Source organism: Perna viridis, chromosome 6, assembly GCF_037379345.1.
Source record: "Perna viridis isolate PV_CMFRI_1.1 ecotype Kerala chromosome 6, ASM3737934v1, whole genome shotgun sequence".
NCBI lineage: Eukaryota > Metazoa > Mollusca > Bivalvia > Mytilida > Mytilidae > Perna > Perna viridis.
This window is the reverse complement of record NC_142450.1, coordinates 16,927,512-16,947,104: the sequence shown is the minus strand read 5'-3', so window position 1 is coordinate 16,947,104 and position 19,593 is coordinate 16,927,512. Positions and strand designations below refer to the sequence as shown.

General features: G+C 33.4%; 1 protein-coding gene across 2 annotated transcripts in view; it reads left to right on the top strand.

Annotated features, from left to right (window-relative positions):
• The window catches only part of LOC148613885 (sphingomyelin synthase-related protein 1-like), a 30,055-nt gene extending 11,749 nt beyond the window's left edge, over nucleotides 1–18,306 (top strand). For both annotated transcript variants that reach the window (XM_088587543.1, XM_088587542.1), the window contains exons 2-6: nucleotides 6,294–6,422; nucleotides 7,303–8,008; nucleotides 10,996–11,113; nucleotides 12,756–12,906; nucleotides 15,209–18,306. In XM_088587543.1, coding sequence (XP_088443669.1) covers nucleotides 6,356–6,422; nucleotides 7,303–8,008; nucleotides 10,996–11,113; nucleotides 12,756–12,906; nucleotides 15,209–15,552 — 1,386 coding nt within the window. In that variant the 5' untranslated portion in view covers nucleotides 6,294–6,355 and the 3' untranslated portion in view covers nucleotides 15,553–18,306. The remainder of the gene's footprint in view (nucleotides 1–6,293; nucleotides 6,423–7,302; nucleotides 8,009–10,995; nucleotides 11,114–12,755; nucleotides 12,907–15,208) is intronic.
• Nucleotides 18,307–19,593: the final 1,287 nt, after the last annotated feature.

Here is a 19,593-nt window from a genome sequence, read left to right as displayed (position 1 = left end):
AAAAGCTGTAAAAATCACTTTTATTTGTGAATCATTTGTCATTTGCTTATAGAAGAAGAAAAGATTTATTTCCAATTAAGGGGCCTCAATGGGCTTACGAACTATAAACAATGATTACAATGATTTAGAGATAACTCCAGAATTTTTCTTATTGGGTCAATGACCAATTCTTATGACATAAAATGGTGGATTTCAAATTTTCCAACTGGCCAGTGATATGAATAATACATTATTTTTGAACAAAATGATGTACCACTGACCCATGCCTGCCTATTTAAGGTCATTATTGTATTTTTAGGGCCAATGGGCCAGGATCCCTTCTCAATGTGATCCTGTGATTACTTGATATAAAAAGAAAGATTGTTCAAAAATTGTTATTACGACAATAATCGATTCATGTAATTGATAGTACATTTACATTTTATATGCCAAAACAGAGAGATTACAAAGAAGTATTAAAATTAAAATTAAAAAAAAAAATGAAAATAAACAAGTTATTCAGCGATCTAGGAATTTGTTATTTTACAGAGTTATGGCTCTTGTTTAACAAGGTAAGGATGGGGTATCGTCAACGTGTGTTGAATTGAGGGACCCGTATGCAGCCGCGGGTCCAAAAATTTTGACAGGGGATCCAATAAAAGGGAAACATAGGCACGAAATTTCAACATAATGGGGGGAGGTTGTCCAACCGCTGCGTACGTAAGACGTTATGATAACAAAATAGATAATAATAATAATAATAATGATAATAATAATAATACAAAGAGTAATGGATCCTTTTGGTGCTTCTCTATGGTACTATTCAGTACGCACACTATTCATTTAAAACTTCACACACAAAATGATAAGTGGTCAAAGAAGACACGACTAATGCTTATTTTTTTAAATTAACGATAAGTGTCCGGAGAATCCTTTAAATTTTAAGTAGGTTTTCCAATTAACGGATAGATTTGTTGATTAGAAGCTATTTATATGTTTTAAAAATCAATTTTTGTTCACAAGATACAGTCTTTTGTATTGGATACTATCTGCTGTGACCAAAACAACTATTTGTGGCTGGAGCTACCTTTTAAAACCACCTATTTACTTAAACATTTGACCTGGAATAGTAAATTTAGATAAAATTACACGTGAAATTTTGAATAATAATCCATCATCATTTTAAGACTATCGGTCCCAAAATTGTAACAAGGTGAGTCTAAATGCAGTTGTGGATTCAGAGTGTGTGTTTTAAGGAGTTGGACACGCCTTCTGTTGAAAAAGTGATACTTTTTGCGAAGCTTGAGCAAAAAAATGAGCGAGGGATAGCCTGAAACACCCTTTCTGAATTTAATTTGACCCCGTTTGTTTCCAAATAAATATGTTGACCTGCCTCTGAGTAGCAATGATAATTCTTTTGTTCAATGAATTTTTCTTTTTTAGGGGGGGGCAGTCAGTACTTAATATTTCGTTTAGTTTACAGGTCAATAACTTAAGGTTTTGTTTTTCTATATTTCTAGAAGGAGCAGGCCACATAATATGCGTATCACAGTGGCGGATCTAGGATATTCTGGTTGGAAATTCTCCTTTTGTTGTGTAATGTTTTTGATTTTAAGCAAAATTTGCGCAAAATTGTTGAAGTAAGTTATAATCTGCAGCCCCTTTCCTAAATGTCTGGATAAGAACCCATCGTCTGTACATTTCTACATGCGCTCCTATATCACGACACAGATTTAATTGAACGAAATAAGTACTTTAGCATAGGCGGATCCAATGGGCAATTTGCATAATTTATGTAAATAGCGTATTCTCGTGTGTGCATTTTTGCGGCCCCGGTGCCCCCTTAGGTAATTCTCTGGATCCGTCACTGGCTTTAGCGACGAATCTGTGTCGTAACGTGTGGGTCTGTGTAAAATTCCGTACCCTTTGTCGCTTAGACAGTCACCAATCAAAATAGGTCTTGCGTGCAGATGCACTCTGCATCACTGCGCAATACAATAAACATAACTTCAAATGAATCGATGGCTTAAGGAGTTATAGAAGCACATAATAGTTTACTTTTTTCAATAAATAATAAATGCATAACAAAAACTTGCATAACACGAGACTTATAAATTATTCTGTAAATAGAATATATGCTACTTTTTTCCGTACATTATGAAAAGATATTCTTCTGTTTTGGTACACATGCAAGCGAGAGCACGAATGAGTGAGAAATGGTGTTGAATTTTAAATAAAAATCATGCAAATTATGAGTCATGGTTGGAATGATATTTTTTTTATTTAGTGTAGTGGAAATGGTTCCGAGTAATCGGAAGTCCTCAGCTTTTCTCGTTACACAAAAGAAAAATCTCGGAGGTTCTAGGCGGAAGAATCTGTCCGGAATTTGACCGATCCGATTCTAAAATTCTAACTATTATATTTTTGCTCACCTCCTCGCTGTGCGCCAAAATTCTTGGAAGACTCATTGTTCTTTATTTCTAGTGATATTTAACTTAATTTTTAGCGCCTAGTGTATTTTAAGAACTACTTTGATTCGCATTACTACAATTCCGGCGATTTTTTCAAGAAGAAACTCGATGTGTTTTTAAGTGTGCCAGAAATGGACGAGTAGTTCCAAGTTTTGTCGAAAAACTTACTCTTCAAGGCCGGCTGTTTTTTTTTATGAACTTGTGCAAACATCACGTTTTAGATGTTTATATTAATGTATACATTTAAAACCTTTACAATGTTTAATCACTGATTCATTTGGTCAAATTACATTACTAATCTTATTATACATGCTTGTATTCTTACCTTTAAAATTTAAATACCATATAAGATTATACGTCATATATTCGTCACGAAAACGACTGTATTTTGTATATTTCTACGGTGACGGGGGAGTGTCTTATTTTGTTTACATTGTAAAACATTGTAAGTTACATATTATCGTTTTGTTTACTCAACACAATATTTTTAGTCAATACAAAATAACGAATCTTGAATATATATTTCTGTTGCCTAAAAACACGTTAGTTAGGTCTCGGGCAGTAGAATAACTTTTACACTTCACATACTATAACGACCAAATAAATGATAGGTCTCAGACAGTGGAAAAGCTTACACCTCGCATACTAGACCGGCCGCATACGCGATAGGTCTTAGACAGTGGAATAGCTTACACTACACGCAATAGAACGGCCGCATTCACGATAGGTCTCAGACAGTGGAATATATAACTTGCACTTCATATACTAGAACTAACGACCGAATACACAATGGTTCAGTCTCAGACAGTGGAATAACTAAAACTTTACATCCTTATTTGATATTTACTTGTATATTGTAAGTACTCTTTTAGGAGTATCAGTTGAACATTTGGAATTCTATATTTGAATATTTTTCTATGGCCGTTTTCTTTATGTGGGTTCATTTTCCTTCTTAATATTTGTCTTTAACAAATTTTGGCGCACGATTGACCACGGACCTTTCTGACATACATATTTATATACAATGCCTGCACTTGTCAATATATTTGGTCCACAGTATTCAATTGTTCAGGAACCTAAAGAGTTTTTGTGAAAAGATCTATTTACTTGAGTACTAATACAAACTTGAGTTTTCCTACGTCTCTCTTTTTGGCTATATTGTGGTATGTTCTATCCATGTTTCCTTAGTTTTTATGTCCTGAATTCGATTCCTAATCATTGTCCTTGTTTTTTGCGATTTTTTTGTTTTGTTTTGGTTTTTAGCTTTTTTTGCTTCAATATTCTTCTCTCCCATTGCAGTCGGTTGACGGGCATATATTTTTCTCTTCCATTTCTATGTTACATGTACCTCCCATCCTCTACTACAGTTTACACTATTGTCCGTTATCATTTACCTTCCCTTCACCCGAACTTGACAGACCTTGTCAATCCCCAATACCATATAATTTTTTGTGTCAGGTATTCTAATTTTAGAACTTGTTTCATGACATTATCTGTGCAACAATGGAATTTAATAACAAGCATTCATTGTAGTATTTGTCTGAAGGCCTGCTTTCAATCTTTTGGAAGAGGATTATCAGAATATTTTATACCTTTAGAAATGAATTTAATTCGAATCTATGACGTTCATTTGGCTTTTCAAAGAACAAAGAGGTCGTGGGTTCGATCCCGGTTTTAATTTAGTAACATCAAAGTCTTTAAAATTGACAGCTACTGCCTCTCCGCCAAACGCGCGGAATTTAGTAGGTAGCGTAATGACTGCTTCGTTCGGAATCGGTAAAAAAAAAGTCCCAGTGGGGTAACATGCCTACTCGCGGATTCTTGTGTGTGTGTGCTCGCTATAGCATGTTTTAAATTCGACTCAGAGTGTCGATCTAGTGCAGAGCAGTATCTGTTAAATTAATTAATCGATCTCGTTCTGAGGTGCATCAGATGTTAAACTATAATCAATCAATCAATCTATCAAATGAAAGGCATAGACCCATGTTATGTACCAAAGTTATTGCAGCTTCCGTTTTGTGTTAAACATCGATACCTCGATTAATTAGTACTTCGATTTCTATTTTCTAACATTTAATCCTTTTCTTTGAAAAATCGGCTAGTTTTGTCTATGTTGAACATGCATGATTTATTGCACGGATATCTTTCATTCCTGAACAATAAACCTTTTAAGAAGCCTCTTCAAGCAGTATGTATTTATTGATCAGCACGTTGAAAGTTTAGTGTACCATAAAATGCGAATTCATACAAAATATATATAGTCCTTTACGAACCAGGCTCTTATAGTCAAAAGGCAAATACGTAATTAATCAAAATAAAGCCAATATTTACTTAAATTTAATACAACAAGCACATTTTACATCCGCCAATAAAGCCTAATCGAAAGTCCATGTCCTGTCAGCGCTTTGTAATTCAATAACAATGTCTTAGAAACGCAAACAATTTCAAAACACATTTGCAGCTTAGACACTCGAATAGGAAACCATTTAATCCATAACTTAATGTTTCAGTTTAGAATATGGATTCTTTCACTGAAGCAGGTAGGAAAACTGTTCACGTGCACAAGTGGTTGACGGGAATTTTTTGTAGCTCTAGAATTATACGAGATCGTGGTATACAGTAAATTTATTTAATGTAGATTATACCTGATACTTTTAAGTGCATAGATTGTCTTACCGAGAAATTTCGAGATAATTGAGCTTAAATATAGGCATTTTTTTTACATTTTACATATACTCTTTCGGGAATTTCCACTTTCACTAGTTATTTAAAAAAAACCAAAACAAATGTATAAAGCTGCTTAAAATGTGTATAAAGAGCACTTATCTGATATAATTTGATATTTGAAAAAGAAAATTGATAGTCACCTAGCTTTTTTTCATGTAAAATTAAACTAAAGTTCCCATTACATTTCTATAGAACTTTCCCCACAAATTATCCCCCTTGAAAATGTTTTTTTTTTACAATTAATATTGACAATTTTACCATATATAGTTTCATCCCAATAATTCTTTTTGAATGATTAAAACACACGTGTTTTTACATCATTTCAAACACTATTTGCCCATGAAAATAATTCTTCAGTATGATTTTGCAAGCTGACGGAAAGAATGCACCGTGTAAAGGGTATAATCTACCTTAAAGAGAACATTGGTTCTCTTATATGTAACCAGAGTTATTTCATTTGCTTTGATTATTATATACATATCATAAATCTTACAGATATTTACCTAGGCCAAAGAAATTTTTGTGTCCTGCTACCAAGAATAAAAAAATAGGGTAGCCAGGTAGGGAACTTATCTTATTGTTCAAAAATGTTGTACATTGAGTTAGTTGGGAAACAATGTATGACCATAAAAATGTTCAGGGTAAAATAGAGTAGCAGGAAACGACATAAACGTATTTTTGGCCTAACTTGATGTTGTCTCAATATTAGGAACACATGACTTCTAGCGATATTTTGATTTAGGGGCTGCTGTTACAGAAGCACAATAGTCGTAGGAAGAATACATTATCCATGCTCAGTCCCAGAAGCCCTGATTTAATAAATCCAGAAAATGACCAAATCATACTAAATAGACCCTTTTGTGCTAAGTGTGTGATGGTCGATGAGAATTCTCAATATACACTTCCGCCGGGAAAATTCTTTTGTTCTACCCAAGCCCTATCCCGCGGAAGTGCAAATTGAGCATGCTCATCAACATACCACAAAAGGATCTATAGCGTTGTATACATGTAAAGAAGACTGGACCCCACTAAAAAATTTTCCATCCTTTGCTGCTTGCCATCGCCTATGCATGTCTTTTTTTTGTTATATTTTACTACAAACTCATTGTTTTTCAGGAAGAAGTCAAGTCAATGAACATCAAGGAACACAAGAGCTAATACCCGGACGGAACAAAAACATGCCAAAATTTACAGTACGGAACCCTTTCACCAGCATGATACTTTTGAACTTAATTGAAAACATAAGTACGTATTTTAAATGTTTAGTGAGAGACGAAGTGTGAAGGAAAGGAAGAAAGGAAAGAATTCATGAAGTTCCATACAATCAAACTAACGATCAATTTTTCAATATTTTCTTATGTTCATATAAGTCATAATAGTAAGTTCTGCCATACTCGCACTCAACGAGTGGGTGGTATATTTAAATCACCTTAATTGCCCGTCTATTCGTCCTCCAAATTTTGTGGCAATAATATCGACTTCCAATGGATGGATTGATTTCAAATTTAGTGTGTATATAAGCTATTTGTATTAATGTCCAATTGCCATTTTCACTGTAAGGACCTAGAATGAAAACGCCTACAATTTGACATTTATTCTAGGTCCATAATCAATAATCCAAAACAAAAGCACCCGCCAAAAGCAAAATAACTACTACCATCAGAAGAAACTATCACATGCTTAATAAATATGAAACACATCTACAAGTTGTATTTTATATGCCTATGTTGCATACGTCACACAAAGAACACACTAAGAACATGTGTGGAACGGAAATATGGATAATTGGATGTAAGATTAAATAAAAAATGCAAGTACATTTTGAAGTTTCCGAAGCATTTAACTCTGTAAATGACACTACAATGCAGTAGAAACTGTATGATTTTCAATGTGGATTATCTCCTAAGAGCAGACAGATTGGAGTGAATAATTATGCACATCATCATACAGACCTATAAAGCAACTTAATAACAAAAATAAAAATATGTAGCCTTTTTTAAGATGTATCATATTTTACAGAATTTGCATGATTCTTACAAAGACTATTACTTAATAAAATCATCATAAATTTAAGAATTTTCTCACGTTATACCTTTTCGCAAATTTGTTCTTTTTCACATTTCAGAACATACTTTTAAATACTTACTTGGCTTAGAAGACTACGATATCGACACAGAAAGCTCAGAATGCCTCCTTCCCACCCACCACGAATCCAAAGAAAACAAAGAACAAACAAAATACAAACGCGTTTTCGTAGAACATCACATGATGGACGGAAGAGTGTTTCTTTCACTATCCGATGAGAATGGACTTCCGGCGTTACAAGTAACGAATTTGGACGACGCTAAACAAGTAATGTTTGTAATGCCGTCTTCAAATCACGTGAACGACAAAAATGGACAAACAAATGGTAAAAACGGGCATACGAATGGTCATATCAATAATGGTGTCGTCAGTAACAACAACAACGGCATTACAAATGGTCATAAAAATACAAATGGCCATAAAAATGGCGTCAACAACGATGTTGCCTTCCAAGTTTTCGAAGTAGTGCCGGCAAATAAGAGTAGAAGAGTAAATGGCGGAAGGGTTGATCCCGAGATCTGGAAACTTGGTCTTTCGTTTATGTATGTTGTTTGTGTTCATTTTATGTCAACATTCTGCATCATAGTAGCACAGGAACGACTGCCTGATAAAACACAGTATCGGCCACTGCCTGATATGATATTAGACCGTGTACCATATGTCTCCTGGGCTTACCGTGTTACAGAAGGAATTATTTATTTACTATTTTTCATCTTTGGTACAATGATGGCCTTCCACAAAAATAGGTATGTACCTCTTCAAGTTTTAGAAACCAGGACTTTTCAAATACCATAGATTCTTTTATTGAGATAAAGCTTAAATACTGTAAAACAATTAAGCCAGAAGATTAGTTAAAAATAAAATGTCCACTTCACATCTTCATTAATTATAGAAGTATCACAAAATTAAAAAAAAAACTGCTCTCATCATACTAGTATAAAGGACAAAAATCATGCTTTTGTAGTGGTTGCTGCTTAGAAATGAAAAAAATATCCCCCCTTTGGAATTGCTTTCATTAAAAGATAATTGGGTTTACAGATATCGATTAAATTTTAAAAAAAGCAACAAGAAAATAGAGAATCTATTTCTATGATCATAAAATGTAGTGTTTGCAGGGTGACAAATCAATGATATTGATGGCACAATTACTATTACTTATAGCGATGATCTTGATGTTAACGGTTCAAGATATATGATATATTTTTAAGATCACATTTTTGACAGTATGAATGAGTCGATGTAAAGCATTGACAAAATTCGATTTGGTATTTAACGGCATCGATCCTGATTAGTATTTCCATTATCACGTTACTTGGTTACTAGCACCTTTTTAAAGCTGCATTAGCTGTCATTTTCGTAATTTTTTGTTTCTGTTGAAATATACCTTAACTTTGAATTATTTCTACTAAATTGTACTTTCCTGTTTAACTTCATTTGATATCCACAAATAAAATACATTAAATTCATGAAATAGGTGTCTATATATTTATTGTCTTACAAGACAAAAAATCGACCTAGATAATCCGTATGCATGTGACTTCTTGTGACCTCAATCCGCGCATGTGCTGTAAGGGTCGCCTCTTTAATAACTAATCTGATTGCAAAGCTAAAGTGGTTATTCAGCGGTAAGGAAGACCGACGGACTCAGCAGTAAATGAAAAAAGTTCGAAAATAACGCAAGGATCCTTTTGAAATATACCTATTGTGACATAATGTGGCTCAATTATGGTCATTATTTATTTGAAAACTAAGAAGTAGATGAAATGAAATGAAGACAAGACACGTGCTTACCTGTGTATCCCTTATTGTTATTTTTTTAAAAAAAAGGTTAAAGTATTTTTAACCCAGGTGAATGTCCTGTCGGCGATCTTTGGAAGTAATGGCGAAAAATAATTAGATCAGAGCTATCGATCTTTTCTGATTTAAAAAACGTTTCCACAATATTCTGTATGTATTATCGACTTATATTGCTTCAATTGCATTACTACTTATTTCATTGAATCAGTAGAATTTAGTAGAATCAGAACTGAACAAATTTGGCAGCTAATGCAGCTTTAATAAAAAGTATGAATTTCTAAATGTTATGGATCTGTATGTACATGTACACAAATCCAATACTATCATCATTTTAAATAGTTTCAAACTAAATCACAGTTTCTTAATTTCATCAATAATGATTTTCCTATCAGTGAATAGTCTTTTCTTCTTTTTTGATCGAGGAGTTGCAAAAATGATCATTGATTTGAAAACAGCTTGGACTAGTTCTGTTCACGATTTAATTGTAACATTAAGTGTAAGCCTTTGTAAGAATCAGGCAAAATGGAAAAATCAGAAATGTGCATTTCAAAACCCCACCAATCTGACAATGTAATTTCACTCATGGATACTTTCTCTATTTGAAAAGACCATTATTTGATCTCTGCATCAGTGGATTTGCTCAGATATTTTTCAAAAGAATGTTAAAAAATGAGGTTTTTGAGAGAGTTATCTGTCCTTGAAATGTTCATTTTCAGTGCATTTCAATGAAATTATAACTCAATTTGCCAAAATGGTAAGGAAAATATTGTCATTTTTTCTTTGATACTGATGGTGCAAATAGTCAAATTACACTATCAAAATGATATTTTTTTCACGCCTTGTTTCACCGACTGCCCGATTCTTACAGAGACTGACACTTAATACATTGATTTCATTTATCGAAATTTGCGAAAACTTATTGGTTTAGTTTAAAAATATTGATTTTAGTATATAAGCACAAGCATATACTTACAATACAAATACTTACAAAACTCAAAATAGGATTCGGAAAGAAGCTAAATGGCTTATACAAAGTTCGGGGTCGTTCAGGGTAAACTTGTTATAGGAGGCTAATAAATAAAATGCTGTGGAATAATTTGTTAACTAACTAACAAAATAAAAGTTAACTATCGAAATTAAACAAATGCATAGAAAAAAGGAGTTACAAAATTAGTGAAGAGATTCAGTACATGGAAGTCCAGCATTAATTAACCTTTTAATTTTGATAATAAACTTCTGAACTTTAAGAACACTTGCACATTTTGTTCAGCATTTAGAACATTTTAGCCATACAGTATGTTTACAGTAATAGGTACATCAAGTGTCATAGAAAATATGATTCATTTCGTAATAGAGTGTATTTGGGACAAAAGAGCAAAAAATGAGAAGTTGATTCGACATGACCACAGATGCAGTTAGGGGACTTTCGAAGGTTACGATTGAACAGATGTTTGTTGAGTGAAGCACACCTCACTCTCAATTTGGCATGTAATATTTGCCCTAGTCGTGTACCAATAAATAAGTGTAACAACAAAATTGCCGAACACTAATCCGATTCATAATCAAGTCAAGTCCAAAATAAATCTGGCTAAATAGATTTTACACCACCGGAGCAGCTGGAACCGCAATGGTCCTGACTTGGTACAGGCACTTCAACCGAAGTGGTGGGTTAAATCTAGGTTTTACAGCGCTAAACCTCCCTCTTCCATTGCGGCGTGACTATACCAGTGGTAAATCTAAAGTAAAAATTCTGGCATTTTATCGACTGTCCCTGAATCCTAAAACTTATTGCTTTCAAACGTAAGGAAGTCTTCAAACAGAAACTGGTACTCGGTTTTAAGTTAGAACTCAATGGAATTTCATTTTCATCGGAAATTTTTTACATGAAAATCTGTCAGCGAATTTTCCAATTAACTTTTATTATTTTTTTCCTCAGATTTATAGTATTAAGACGTGGTATACTAATGAGTGGATCAGTATACCTACTTAGAGCTTTGTGTATAGTAATGACATCTCTACCAATGCCTCAAGCAAAATACGACTGTGATAAATTGGTAAGTTTTCAACTTTGAACCTTAGAACCACCGCGGTCACTTATGTCAGGCCGTCTGTGTTCACCTGTCAGGCCCGCTGTGTTCACCTGTCAGTACCACTGTGTTCACTTATGTCAGGCCCTCTGTGTTCACCCGTCAGTACCTCTGTGTTCACTTATGTCAGGCCCTCTGTGTTCACTTGTGCCAGGACCTTCTGTGTTAACTTATGTCAGTACCTCTCTGTCCACTTATGTCAGTATCTATTCGTTCACTTATGTCTGTACTTCTGTGTTCACTTGTGCCAGGACCTGTGTGTTCACTTGTGTCAGTACCTCTGATCGCTTGTGTCAGGACCTCTGTGCAGGTGTTCACTTGTGTATTGGCTTTTCTTTTTCAGTAAAGGACTCCATCTCTTCCAGTATCTGCTGTCATGGATCACGTATCACTTCAGGTCTGATGTTGTGAGCATGACAGGAGAAAAAAAAATCAGCATTATTTAAATATTTTGTCTCGCATATGTTTGTCCTATTTTTTGCATGTTTAGAAGATACAGTAAAGCAGATGACAAAGACATGTGAAAAATGTGATAAAATATATTTCACATTTGATCTCATACATTAAAAGACTTTAATTTTCGTATGCACATGTAAGTTTAGGTAAATTTCTATTAGCACAAAAGGACATATTTCAATACTCCGTCTGGTCCTTAACACGGTTTCATGTGATTTCAACATATAAAATCACATGTTGCAATATTTCTTTGTTATTATGCGTTTATTTTGATGATAAATAGATTTGTTTTTAGATGTTTTTCACTTCAGTTCAAGACTTTGCATAGGGAAGTTTCAATTTCAATTTTGTTTGACAATAGATCTTGAACTTTGGTGTCATGTTTTCATTATTCTGTAATGTAATACTGCACACATTTAATTCTCAACGGACATAAAAGGACTGATATTGTCATATCCTATTTACGTTGTACACATTTAGAAATTTTTTTTGAAATATCAACCAAGCATGGAGTTAAAAGTCACTTCGACAGTATGAAGCCAAATCTCATTTTTTTTCTATATTTTTACGTTTTATTCATATTTTGTTTTGTATTTAGTTCTTTTTTACCTTTTAAACGTGGCTATTGTTCACTTGTTCATTATTCTTATTCACGTTTAATTGGAGCCACTTCCGAGACAACAAATATTATTTTCAAATCTCGAATTACCACATTATTAACGAGATTTACTGAAAAGGGTACATTTGTTGAGAAAGTTACAAATTTAGGTTTAACGACCATGTTTTCCAATTTAGAAAATTTAAAGTGGAGGTTTAACGACCATGCTTCCAATTCAGACTTCTCTTGTGGGAAAAAATTACAAATTCCACGAGGGAAACCTCAACAATTATGTTTATATTACAATAGCATTGTCAGACTTCCAGACCAACATAAGACATCCGTACCCCAACTGAAAACAAATATCAAGTTATTTAAGTCCATGTGGTATAACACGTATAAATATTATATGGTATGTATCTATTTACATTGGTCTACTCCGTATGCTTATTGCAAGTGCATGTTTAAACTAAACTACAGGTAATACACATCTTCAGCTTATAACCTCCATAGACACATTAGTGTAAAACTTTCTATTTCACTTTGTTATTTCAGATATTTTCTAGCAATCGAGAGCGATTTATGAGGGCTATAGTCATATATCTCGGCATGGGTATGAAAGTAACTGGGATGAAAACATGTGGAGACTACATGTTCAGCGGACACACTGTAATCATAGCATTACTCATATACTTCACAAACCATTGTAAGTAAAAGGTCAAATAAAATCTGGAACTAGATATCTGTAAAAAAGGGAGGTCTAATTCTGAAAGTTATAAAATTTGGCCCATCAAGCCCAAATTGTGCACAAAATGAACAAAATTATCCCACATAGAGGGATGTAGAGTGTACCGGAGTTCGAACCACTAGATATATCACTTATTTCAGAGGGGATAACCCTGGCATCTGTATGTCTTGTTCCCTTTCCACTTTTAGTTTATATTGCTCGATTATATAGGGAAAACTATTTGGCTGTACCTATGTATAATGTTGTTTTGGAGCCAGCTGCAGCCTACACTGTGGTGTGAAGGTTTCCTCATGGTTCATTGAAGACCAGCAGGTGGCCTTTGAGCTGACATTTTTCATCCCAGTGGTGTTGTTGTCTCCTAGACATATTCACCATACCAGATTCATTCTACTTATATCTTCAACCGGTGATAAACGTTTCTGTATGCGGAAATAAATGTCTCTTTTAGATGGAGTTTTGTCTTGTATGTGGACAGCATTTCCTTACCAACAATATGACTGAAAAGTGACCAAAAAAGTTCAAAGTTGACAGGATATCTGGAATTTCATTTAACTTCAAGCAATTCTTGTGTCCTTTTAATGTAACAATTATTGGAAGTCTTCATGTTTTCCCATTTAATCGTTATTGATTCAATTCTCCAAATTCACAATTAAATCTTTCAAAACTTTATGATTAATTTTCAGTTCTAATTTGGGCCAATGAAAGCCTTTATGGCCCCATCTTCTTTCGTTTAACCTTCTAAAGTTAAACTCCAGGTAATGTTCTAATATTGCTTTACAGCAAAAGTAAAGCTAGTCGGAAAGGATACATATGGTGCTTTTGAAGCTGTATTTAAACGACATTTGAAAATGCAAACTGTGCATGACTGAATATGCTTAAAATTTGATCAAAATCTCCCAATATCCCAAAGTAAATAGCTAAGTACATTAGTATTGTGTTTACCTGTATTTTGTACTGAACTATTTAAAAATGCAATGACCTTCTATTCAACAGTTGTATAAAGCAATGAATTGGATCGTATTTTAATGCAGTGGTTGCCATAATATAATTTCTTGTGTGAGGCATTATAGTAAAAATTTTATTAATATTTGAAGCATAGAATAAGTTAATGTTTTTTTTATTTATTTAGTTCTTGGTGCTATCTGTCTAAATATTTACTTCATAATTTCACCTAGCAACACAATCAGCAACTTTGTACCCATTGTTTACAGGGGCGGATTCAGGCGGGGCGTGGCGGGCGTGCGCCCCCCTAAAATTTGTAAAGCATGGGTTGTGAGGGGTAGATTAGGGTGGTTTTAGGCTAAAATTTTAATTTCTCGCTAATTTTACCACAAAAGATATCTACATTGCACCCACTCTAGAAGAATATTTAAAAAAATTAACCTAAAAAAAGCTGAATTTTGAACTGTGCAACCCCGAATTTTAAAACCTGGATCCGCCCCCTGGTTTAGTTCCTAAAAACAAATATAGTAGGAATGCAAATGAAATATGTATTTGTTAACATGTTCAACCTTATAAAAGAGATATACACATTATTCTTTTCAGTCACTGCATTTAGGATCTGACAACGAACACTTCATTCTACTTGCCGCTCAGATGTTCTTTTCAGAATCCTTGGATTCCCTCTTGGAATAATGCTTTCGTAATAATGAAAGCTTAAATTTGAATAGTCATCTGAACAGAAAGTAGAATGGGTAATTTTTTTATCATGCCCACAGTGCTTGATGGAACAATAAACAGCCATTTTAATTTCTTTGTTCCACGTTATGCAGTGGAAATAACCGTTCGAGTAGTAATATTACAATTGCAATACGAACATACACGACCTTCCTTTTGTTAAAGCGAAAATGACAGTGTTGTTTTTTTGTTTTTTTTTTTTTAAATATTTTTGCTTAAAATATAGGTATCTAGATTTTTACACAGCCAATCGTAAACTGCAAAGTGGTTTTATTTTCAAAATTAAAGCTATATGCATATTTGTTTTTGTTTTTCATTTTAACGTCAGTAATTTAACACATCCTTGTAGTATTCTTTCGTCGTTAGATACGACTTGATCGACGATCATACGGGGCAATGAATTTGTAAAACATTGCTGGAAGTTAGAACAGAGAGTGCACAATGTAGGATATGATAAAAATTATTTCACTGGTTGCGTGGTATTAACTGGCATTCCCAGTGACGTAACCTCAGCGTTATTTTTAAACAAGAAACTCGTGAAAAAGATTGGTAATTGCAATAAGAATATTTTATTTGATTTCAGATTCTCCAAGACGATGGGTGCTGTTGCATATTTTGGTGTGGATTCTAGGATTGACGGGAATAGCTTTCATATTTCTAAGCCACGGACATTACTCTATAGATATTATAATTGCCTTTTTCATAGTCTCAAGAATGTTTTTCTCGTATCATGTGATAGCAGACAATATGGATTTAATCAAACGCAGACGCGGATTGATGCGGACTAGATTTCCGTTGATGTATTTAGTGGAAAACAACAATCAGGGAATAGTTCCAAATGAATACGAATGGCCATTTCCAACATGGAAGAAGATAAAACGTTACTTCCGGGGAAAAAGTATTACAGACTATATTACTGAAATTTAATTTTATTACCCTTAACTGTCTTAGTCAAAATTGAATGCAAATTCCAACGAAACCATCAAAATATCTGCGGGATCATACTTAGTTGTTATGGATTATTTTTCAGATTGTGTTCATCCAGTCACTCTTTAAAAATGTGAAATACACAAAGATTGTACTGTATTTCAAAATCATTTTACCAAAGGTTGATTATAAGCTTTTATTATCTTTATAGCTCAAGTTTATACGTGTACGAAGTACACATTAGTATATCAACTCTCTCTTAAATCTTGCTAGTGGATTCAAGATAATCTTTGATTTAAGTATATAATACTATCAGGTATAAGTAAGTCGCGTGTTGGCCCTTATTACTTTAGCGAGAGTCGCGTACAAGTGTTCTTAATGACGGACGCATTTTGCCCCGAAATGGCGTCATCTGAAAGGACACATGTTACTGTAACCGGAAGTGTGACGTAAATCTTAAGCGAGACAATGAATTATCATATGTGTTTGCCAACCTCCTGGACAGTCTGGATTGGACTAAATAATTCCATAAATATATTGTACTCAATGTAAAGCCCTACCCCTTTGGGAAAACTAATACTTGTGGTACGACACGGAGTTATGATTTATTTTGCTCTGCAGGGACTGGATTAGTAAATAAAGGACTTATTTAGGTAGAAGGATCTAAAAATCGTTTTAAGGGTTGTGGAGTAGGTTGGACGTTTCTTTGATACGAGTCTCGGGAAAGAAATCGCCCATTTCGGTGTCAAGGGCCACTCAGTACCGTGGTATGATCGAGGTCGGTAAATAAATGACGAACTAAAAGTGTTTTAGCACCACGTGCAAAATAATGGTTGAATGTGTTATTCAATTTTATTTTTCTACTAACGATATCGTTTTTGGCGGACTCCCTATAGATCACACTTTTTGAATGGGGGAAGGGATAAAAATATTGATAAGAAAATTGGAATTCTTATTGTTTAGTCCCGGAATCGTTTGATAATATCAAAGGTATTTTTCTCAGAAATTAGGATTTTTTTCAAGGACACTTGGAATCTCGAGAAACAACGTGGGTCATAAATAAAGCGATACAAAAAAAAAACAAAAAAAAAAAAAAAAAAACTCGGGGTGATGGCACGAAAATATTTTTAAAGGGAAATTAGGACCTCCTCAGTCATTTTCATTGCCCCTCGATATGTAGTGACAGTGGTCCACTGTTTTCTGCTTAATAAATTCAATTGACAAGTTCAGTTGTCATAATTGGTTCTTGATAATTTGGCATTATTATTTTAGATATGTTTTAATTATGCATTACTTTTAAATATGCAAATGTCTTAAATTCACCTAATTAAAAAGAGAGATTAATGACGAATATAGATTTCTGAAATCTTTCTTTGTATCATATGCAACCATTTTTACATTTTCGATATACAGTTGTAGCCGTCAAAACGAACTGTATATGTACTGTACCTAAAACCTGTCAAAACCAGATTCATTTTGAAATCATTCTTATCAGTTTCAATACATATTCATATACTTATTTTATAAATAAGTAAACCGAACAAATGCGTCAGTGTCAAATTGGTTTGATTTAGACAGGATTCACTGTATATTAAATTTTTACAGCCTTTCATATATGCATAGAATGTTGTAATTGAATATGTCTGTTTTATATTACTATGAATTATTTATTAATTTATTAGATTTTTTAATTATTTAATTGTTAATCATTTATTGTTAATTGTGTGTTTGTTCCAAGGAGCTTATGAAGAATGAATGTTAACCCAACCTTTTTTCTGAAGCTCTCATTGTAAAACTTGCGTAGACTCAGTCAGTAAGAATCTTGTTAGAAAACTTTAATGGTGTCAACCAATGAAATGTTCTTTAGATGTATTATTCAAGAATGTCAGAGGTTGAGCGTTCAGCAGCCACATGTTTACTGTGATTGTAATTGTAATTTTGTAATTGTAATTGTATTTTTGTGCTTTTTAAAACTTGTTTTAATGATGGTACTCAAGACCCCTCTTATTGATGATACTCCACATTTAAGCAAGAAAAATCTCATTTTGCATCGTATGTATATGTTTCTAAAGGGCATTTATTATCAACTTTGATCTACTGATAACACGCCCAGATCGGTCTGAAATAGACTACGATAGTGCCCATACCTTTCCGTCATCGAATTTTTCTGACTGGCGATTTATGACGAAGCACAATATTCTCAAATTATGTGCTTCTGAAGTCCGCCGAATAGTGCTATTTAAATAATTTATATTATGTATATGAAACATATTACTTGCATTTTGTTTACCAATCATTGTTTACTCTCTAATCAGGAATAATATACATTTTGGAATAACAGAAGGCCGCCTTGCTATTTAAAAACAAATCTTGATTTTTGATTTAGACGCATGAAATCATAAAAAAATGACGAAAGTTAATTGATTGAGAAATGCCTCAAGATACGTAGCGCACATTTTCGCATTATAAAAATGTCAACTTATGATATTTCCATAGATTCCTGTTGATTCCTAGTTGCCAAAGTGTAGCATTTTAGCCATGGAAATGAACACATGTATTTCTTACATATTTCTCGAAAGACTGCAGCGCATCTTCTTGTAACAATATTTTGCTAAAATTCTGTTTTATGTTTTTTATGAAAAGTGTTGTACTTATGACAGTAATCGCTGCCCTTGTACTATTCAAGTATTATTTCATATTCTTCAGTTGTTAAAGGGAACCATATGAATACAAATAAATGAAATGAACACCAAAGTTTTCTATTTCATATTAGCCATTAATCAAATTGACCCTTTTCAAGTTCGAAACCTCAATATCAATATTACATACAAGTGTATCAGTAGTTAAATTCATAGTCAAAAACCCGAAGCTCAGCGAAACAAGATAGACATTCATACATTGAACAAAACTTAAAAACCAAAGTAAATTTACAAAAAAAAAGCCAAATAAATAATACGGAGGCTAACCAAATAACAAAAAAAAAAAAAAACAAGCGAAATAAAAATAAAATGGGGCCGTAGACCGGGGCAAAGACGCAAAAAAAAAACACACACATTAAAAAAACGCAAAGTTATTTGTTGCGGTGGTCCGATACAATTACAAATATAGAATAATTCGTCTATGATCAAAATTTCAAAAACTTTATATTTTCATATTAGGAAGGAAAAACATGGAAAGAAGAAGAATGAAAAATAAGTGGCATATAGTTACAGTAAAGAGTAGCACATTGAACTAGTGGACAGTTTTGTCAGTTGTTATAAGCAGAAAACAAACACTTGGACCATGATACGTTCACTCTGTCAAGCATGATAAATAATGGTGAACAGATAACGGTCATCAAGTAGTGCAGTCGTGATCAGCATTTTTAAAAATCTTTAATGAAACTGCAGCTTTTACAAAGATATCAAGATGTCTGTTAAGTTTCAATTTGCAAGTTTCATTAATTGACATCTGCATGTTCAGAATCATTTCTTTCCGTTGAAAGTCTGAGGGGGTAATGAAAAGGCTTGCTTTTAATAGTTAATGAATAAATTATGGCTCATTTTCACGACAAATATTCTGTTTCGAAATATTTACAGGGAAAATTAGAATGTAACTTGCCGTTTCAAAAAAAAAGTTATATAAAAATATACGGTTTTTAATTTGTGTTTAAACCCTATATTTTTAACCCTATATCACACCCCTGCCCAGAACGCATTTGAGGTATATATAATGAACATGACATGCACAAACCTGTTTTTCATATCATATCGACCCTCGACCAATATCACGCCTCGGGTCTCTGGCCCTAGGCGTGATATAGGTGTCACTTGATGATACGACATTCGATACATGTATTCAGCATACATTGGTAGTTTCAACTTATGACCTTTTACCTTTAAGGTATGTTTAAAAATGTCTCTCGTATCCTTTTTACGAAAGAAATTATTTCTCTTTACATATACATTTATTCCTTCTGATAAATTAAGGAGGTAGACCTAGGGTAAGAGAAACAATTGGAATCAGTGATATGTTTGTAACATATTCAATTTCACCAAAGCC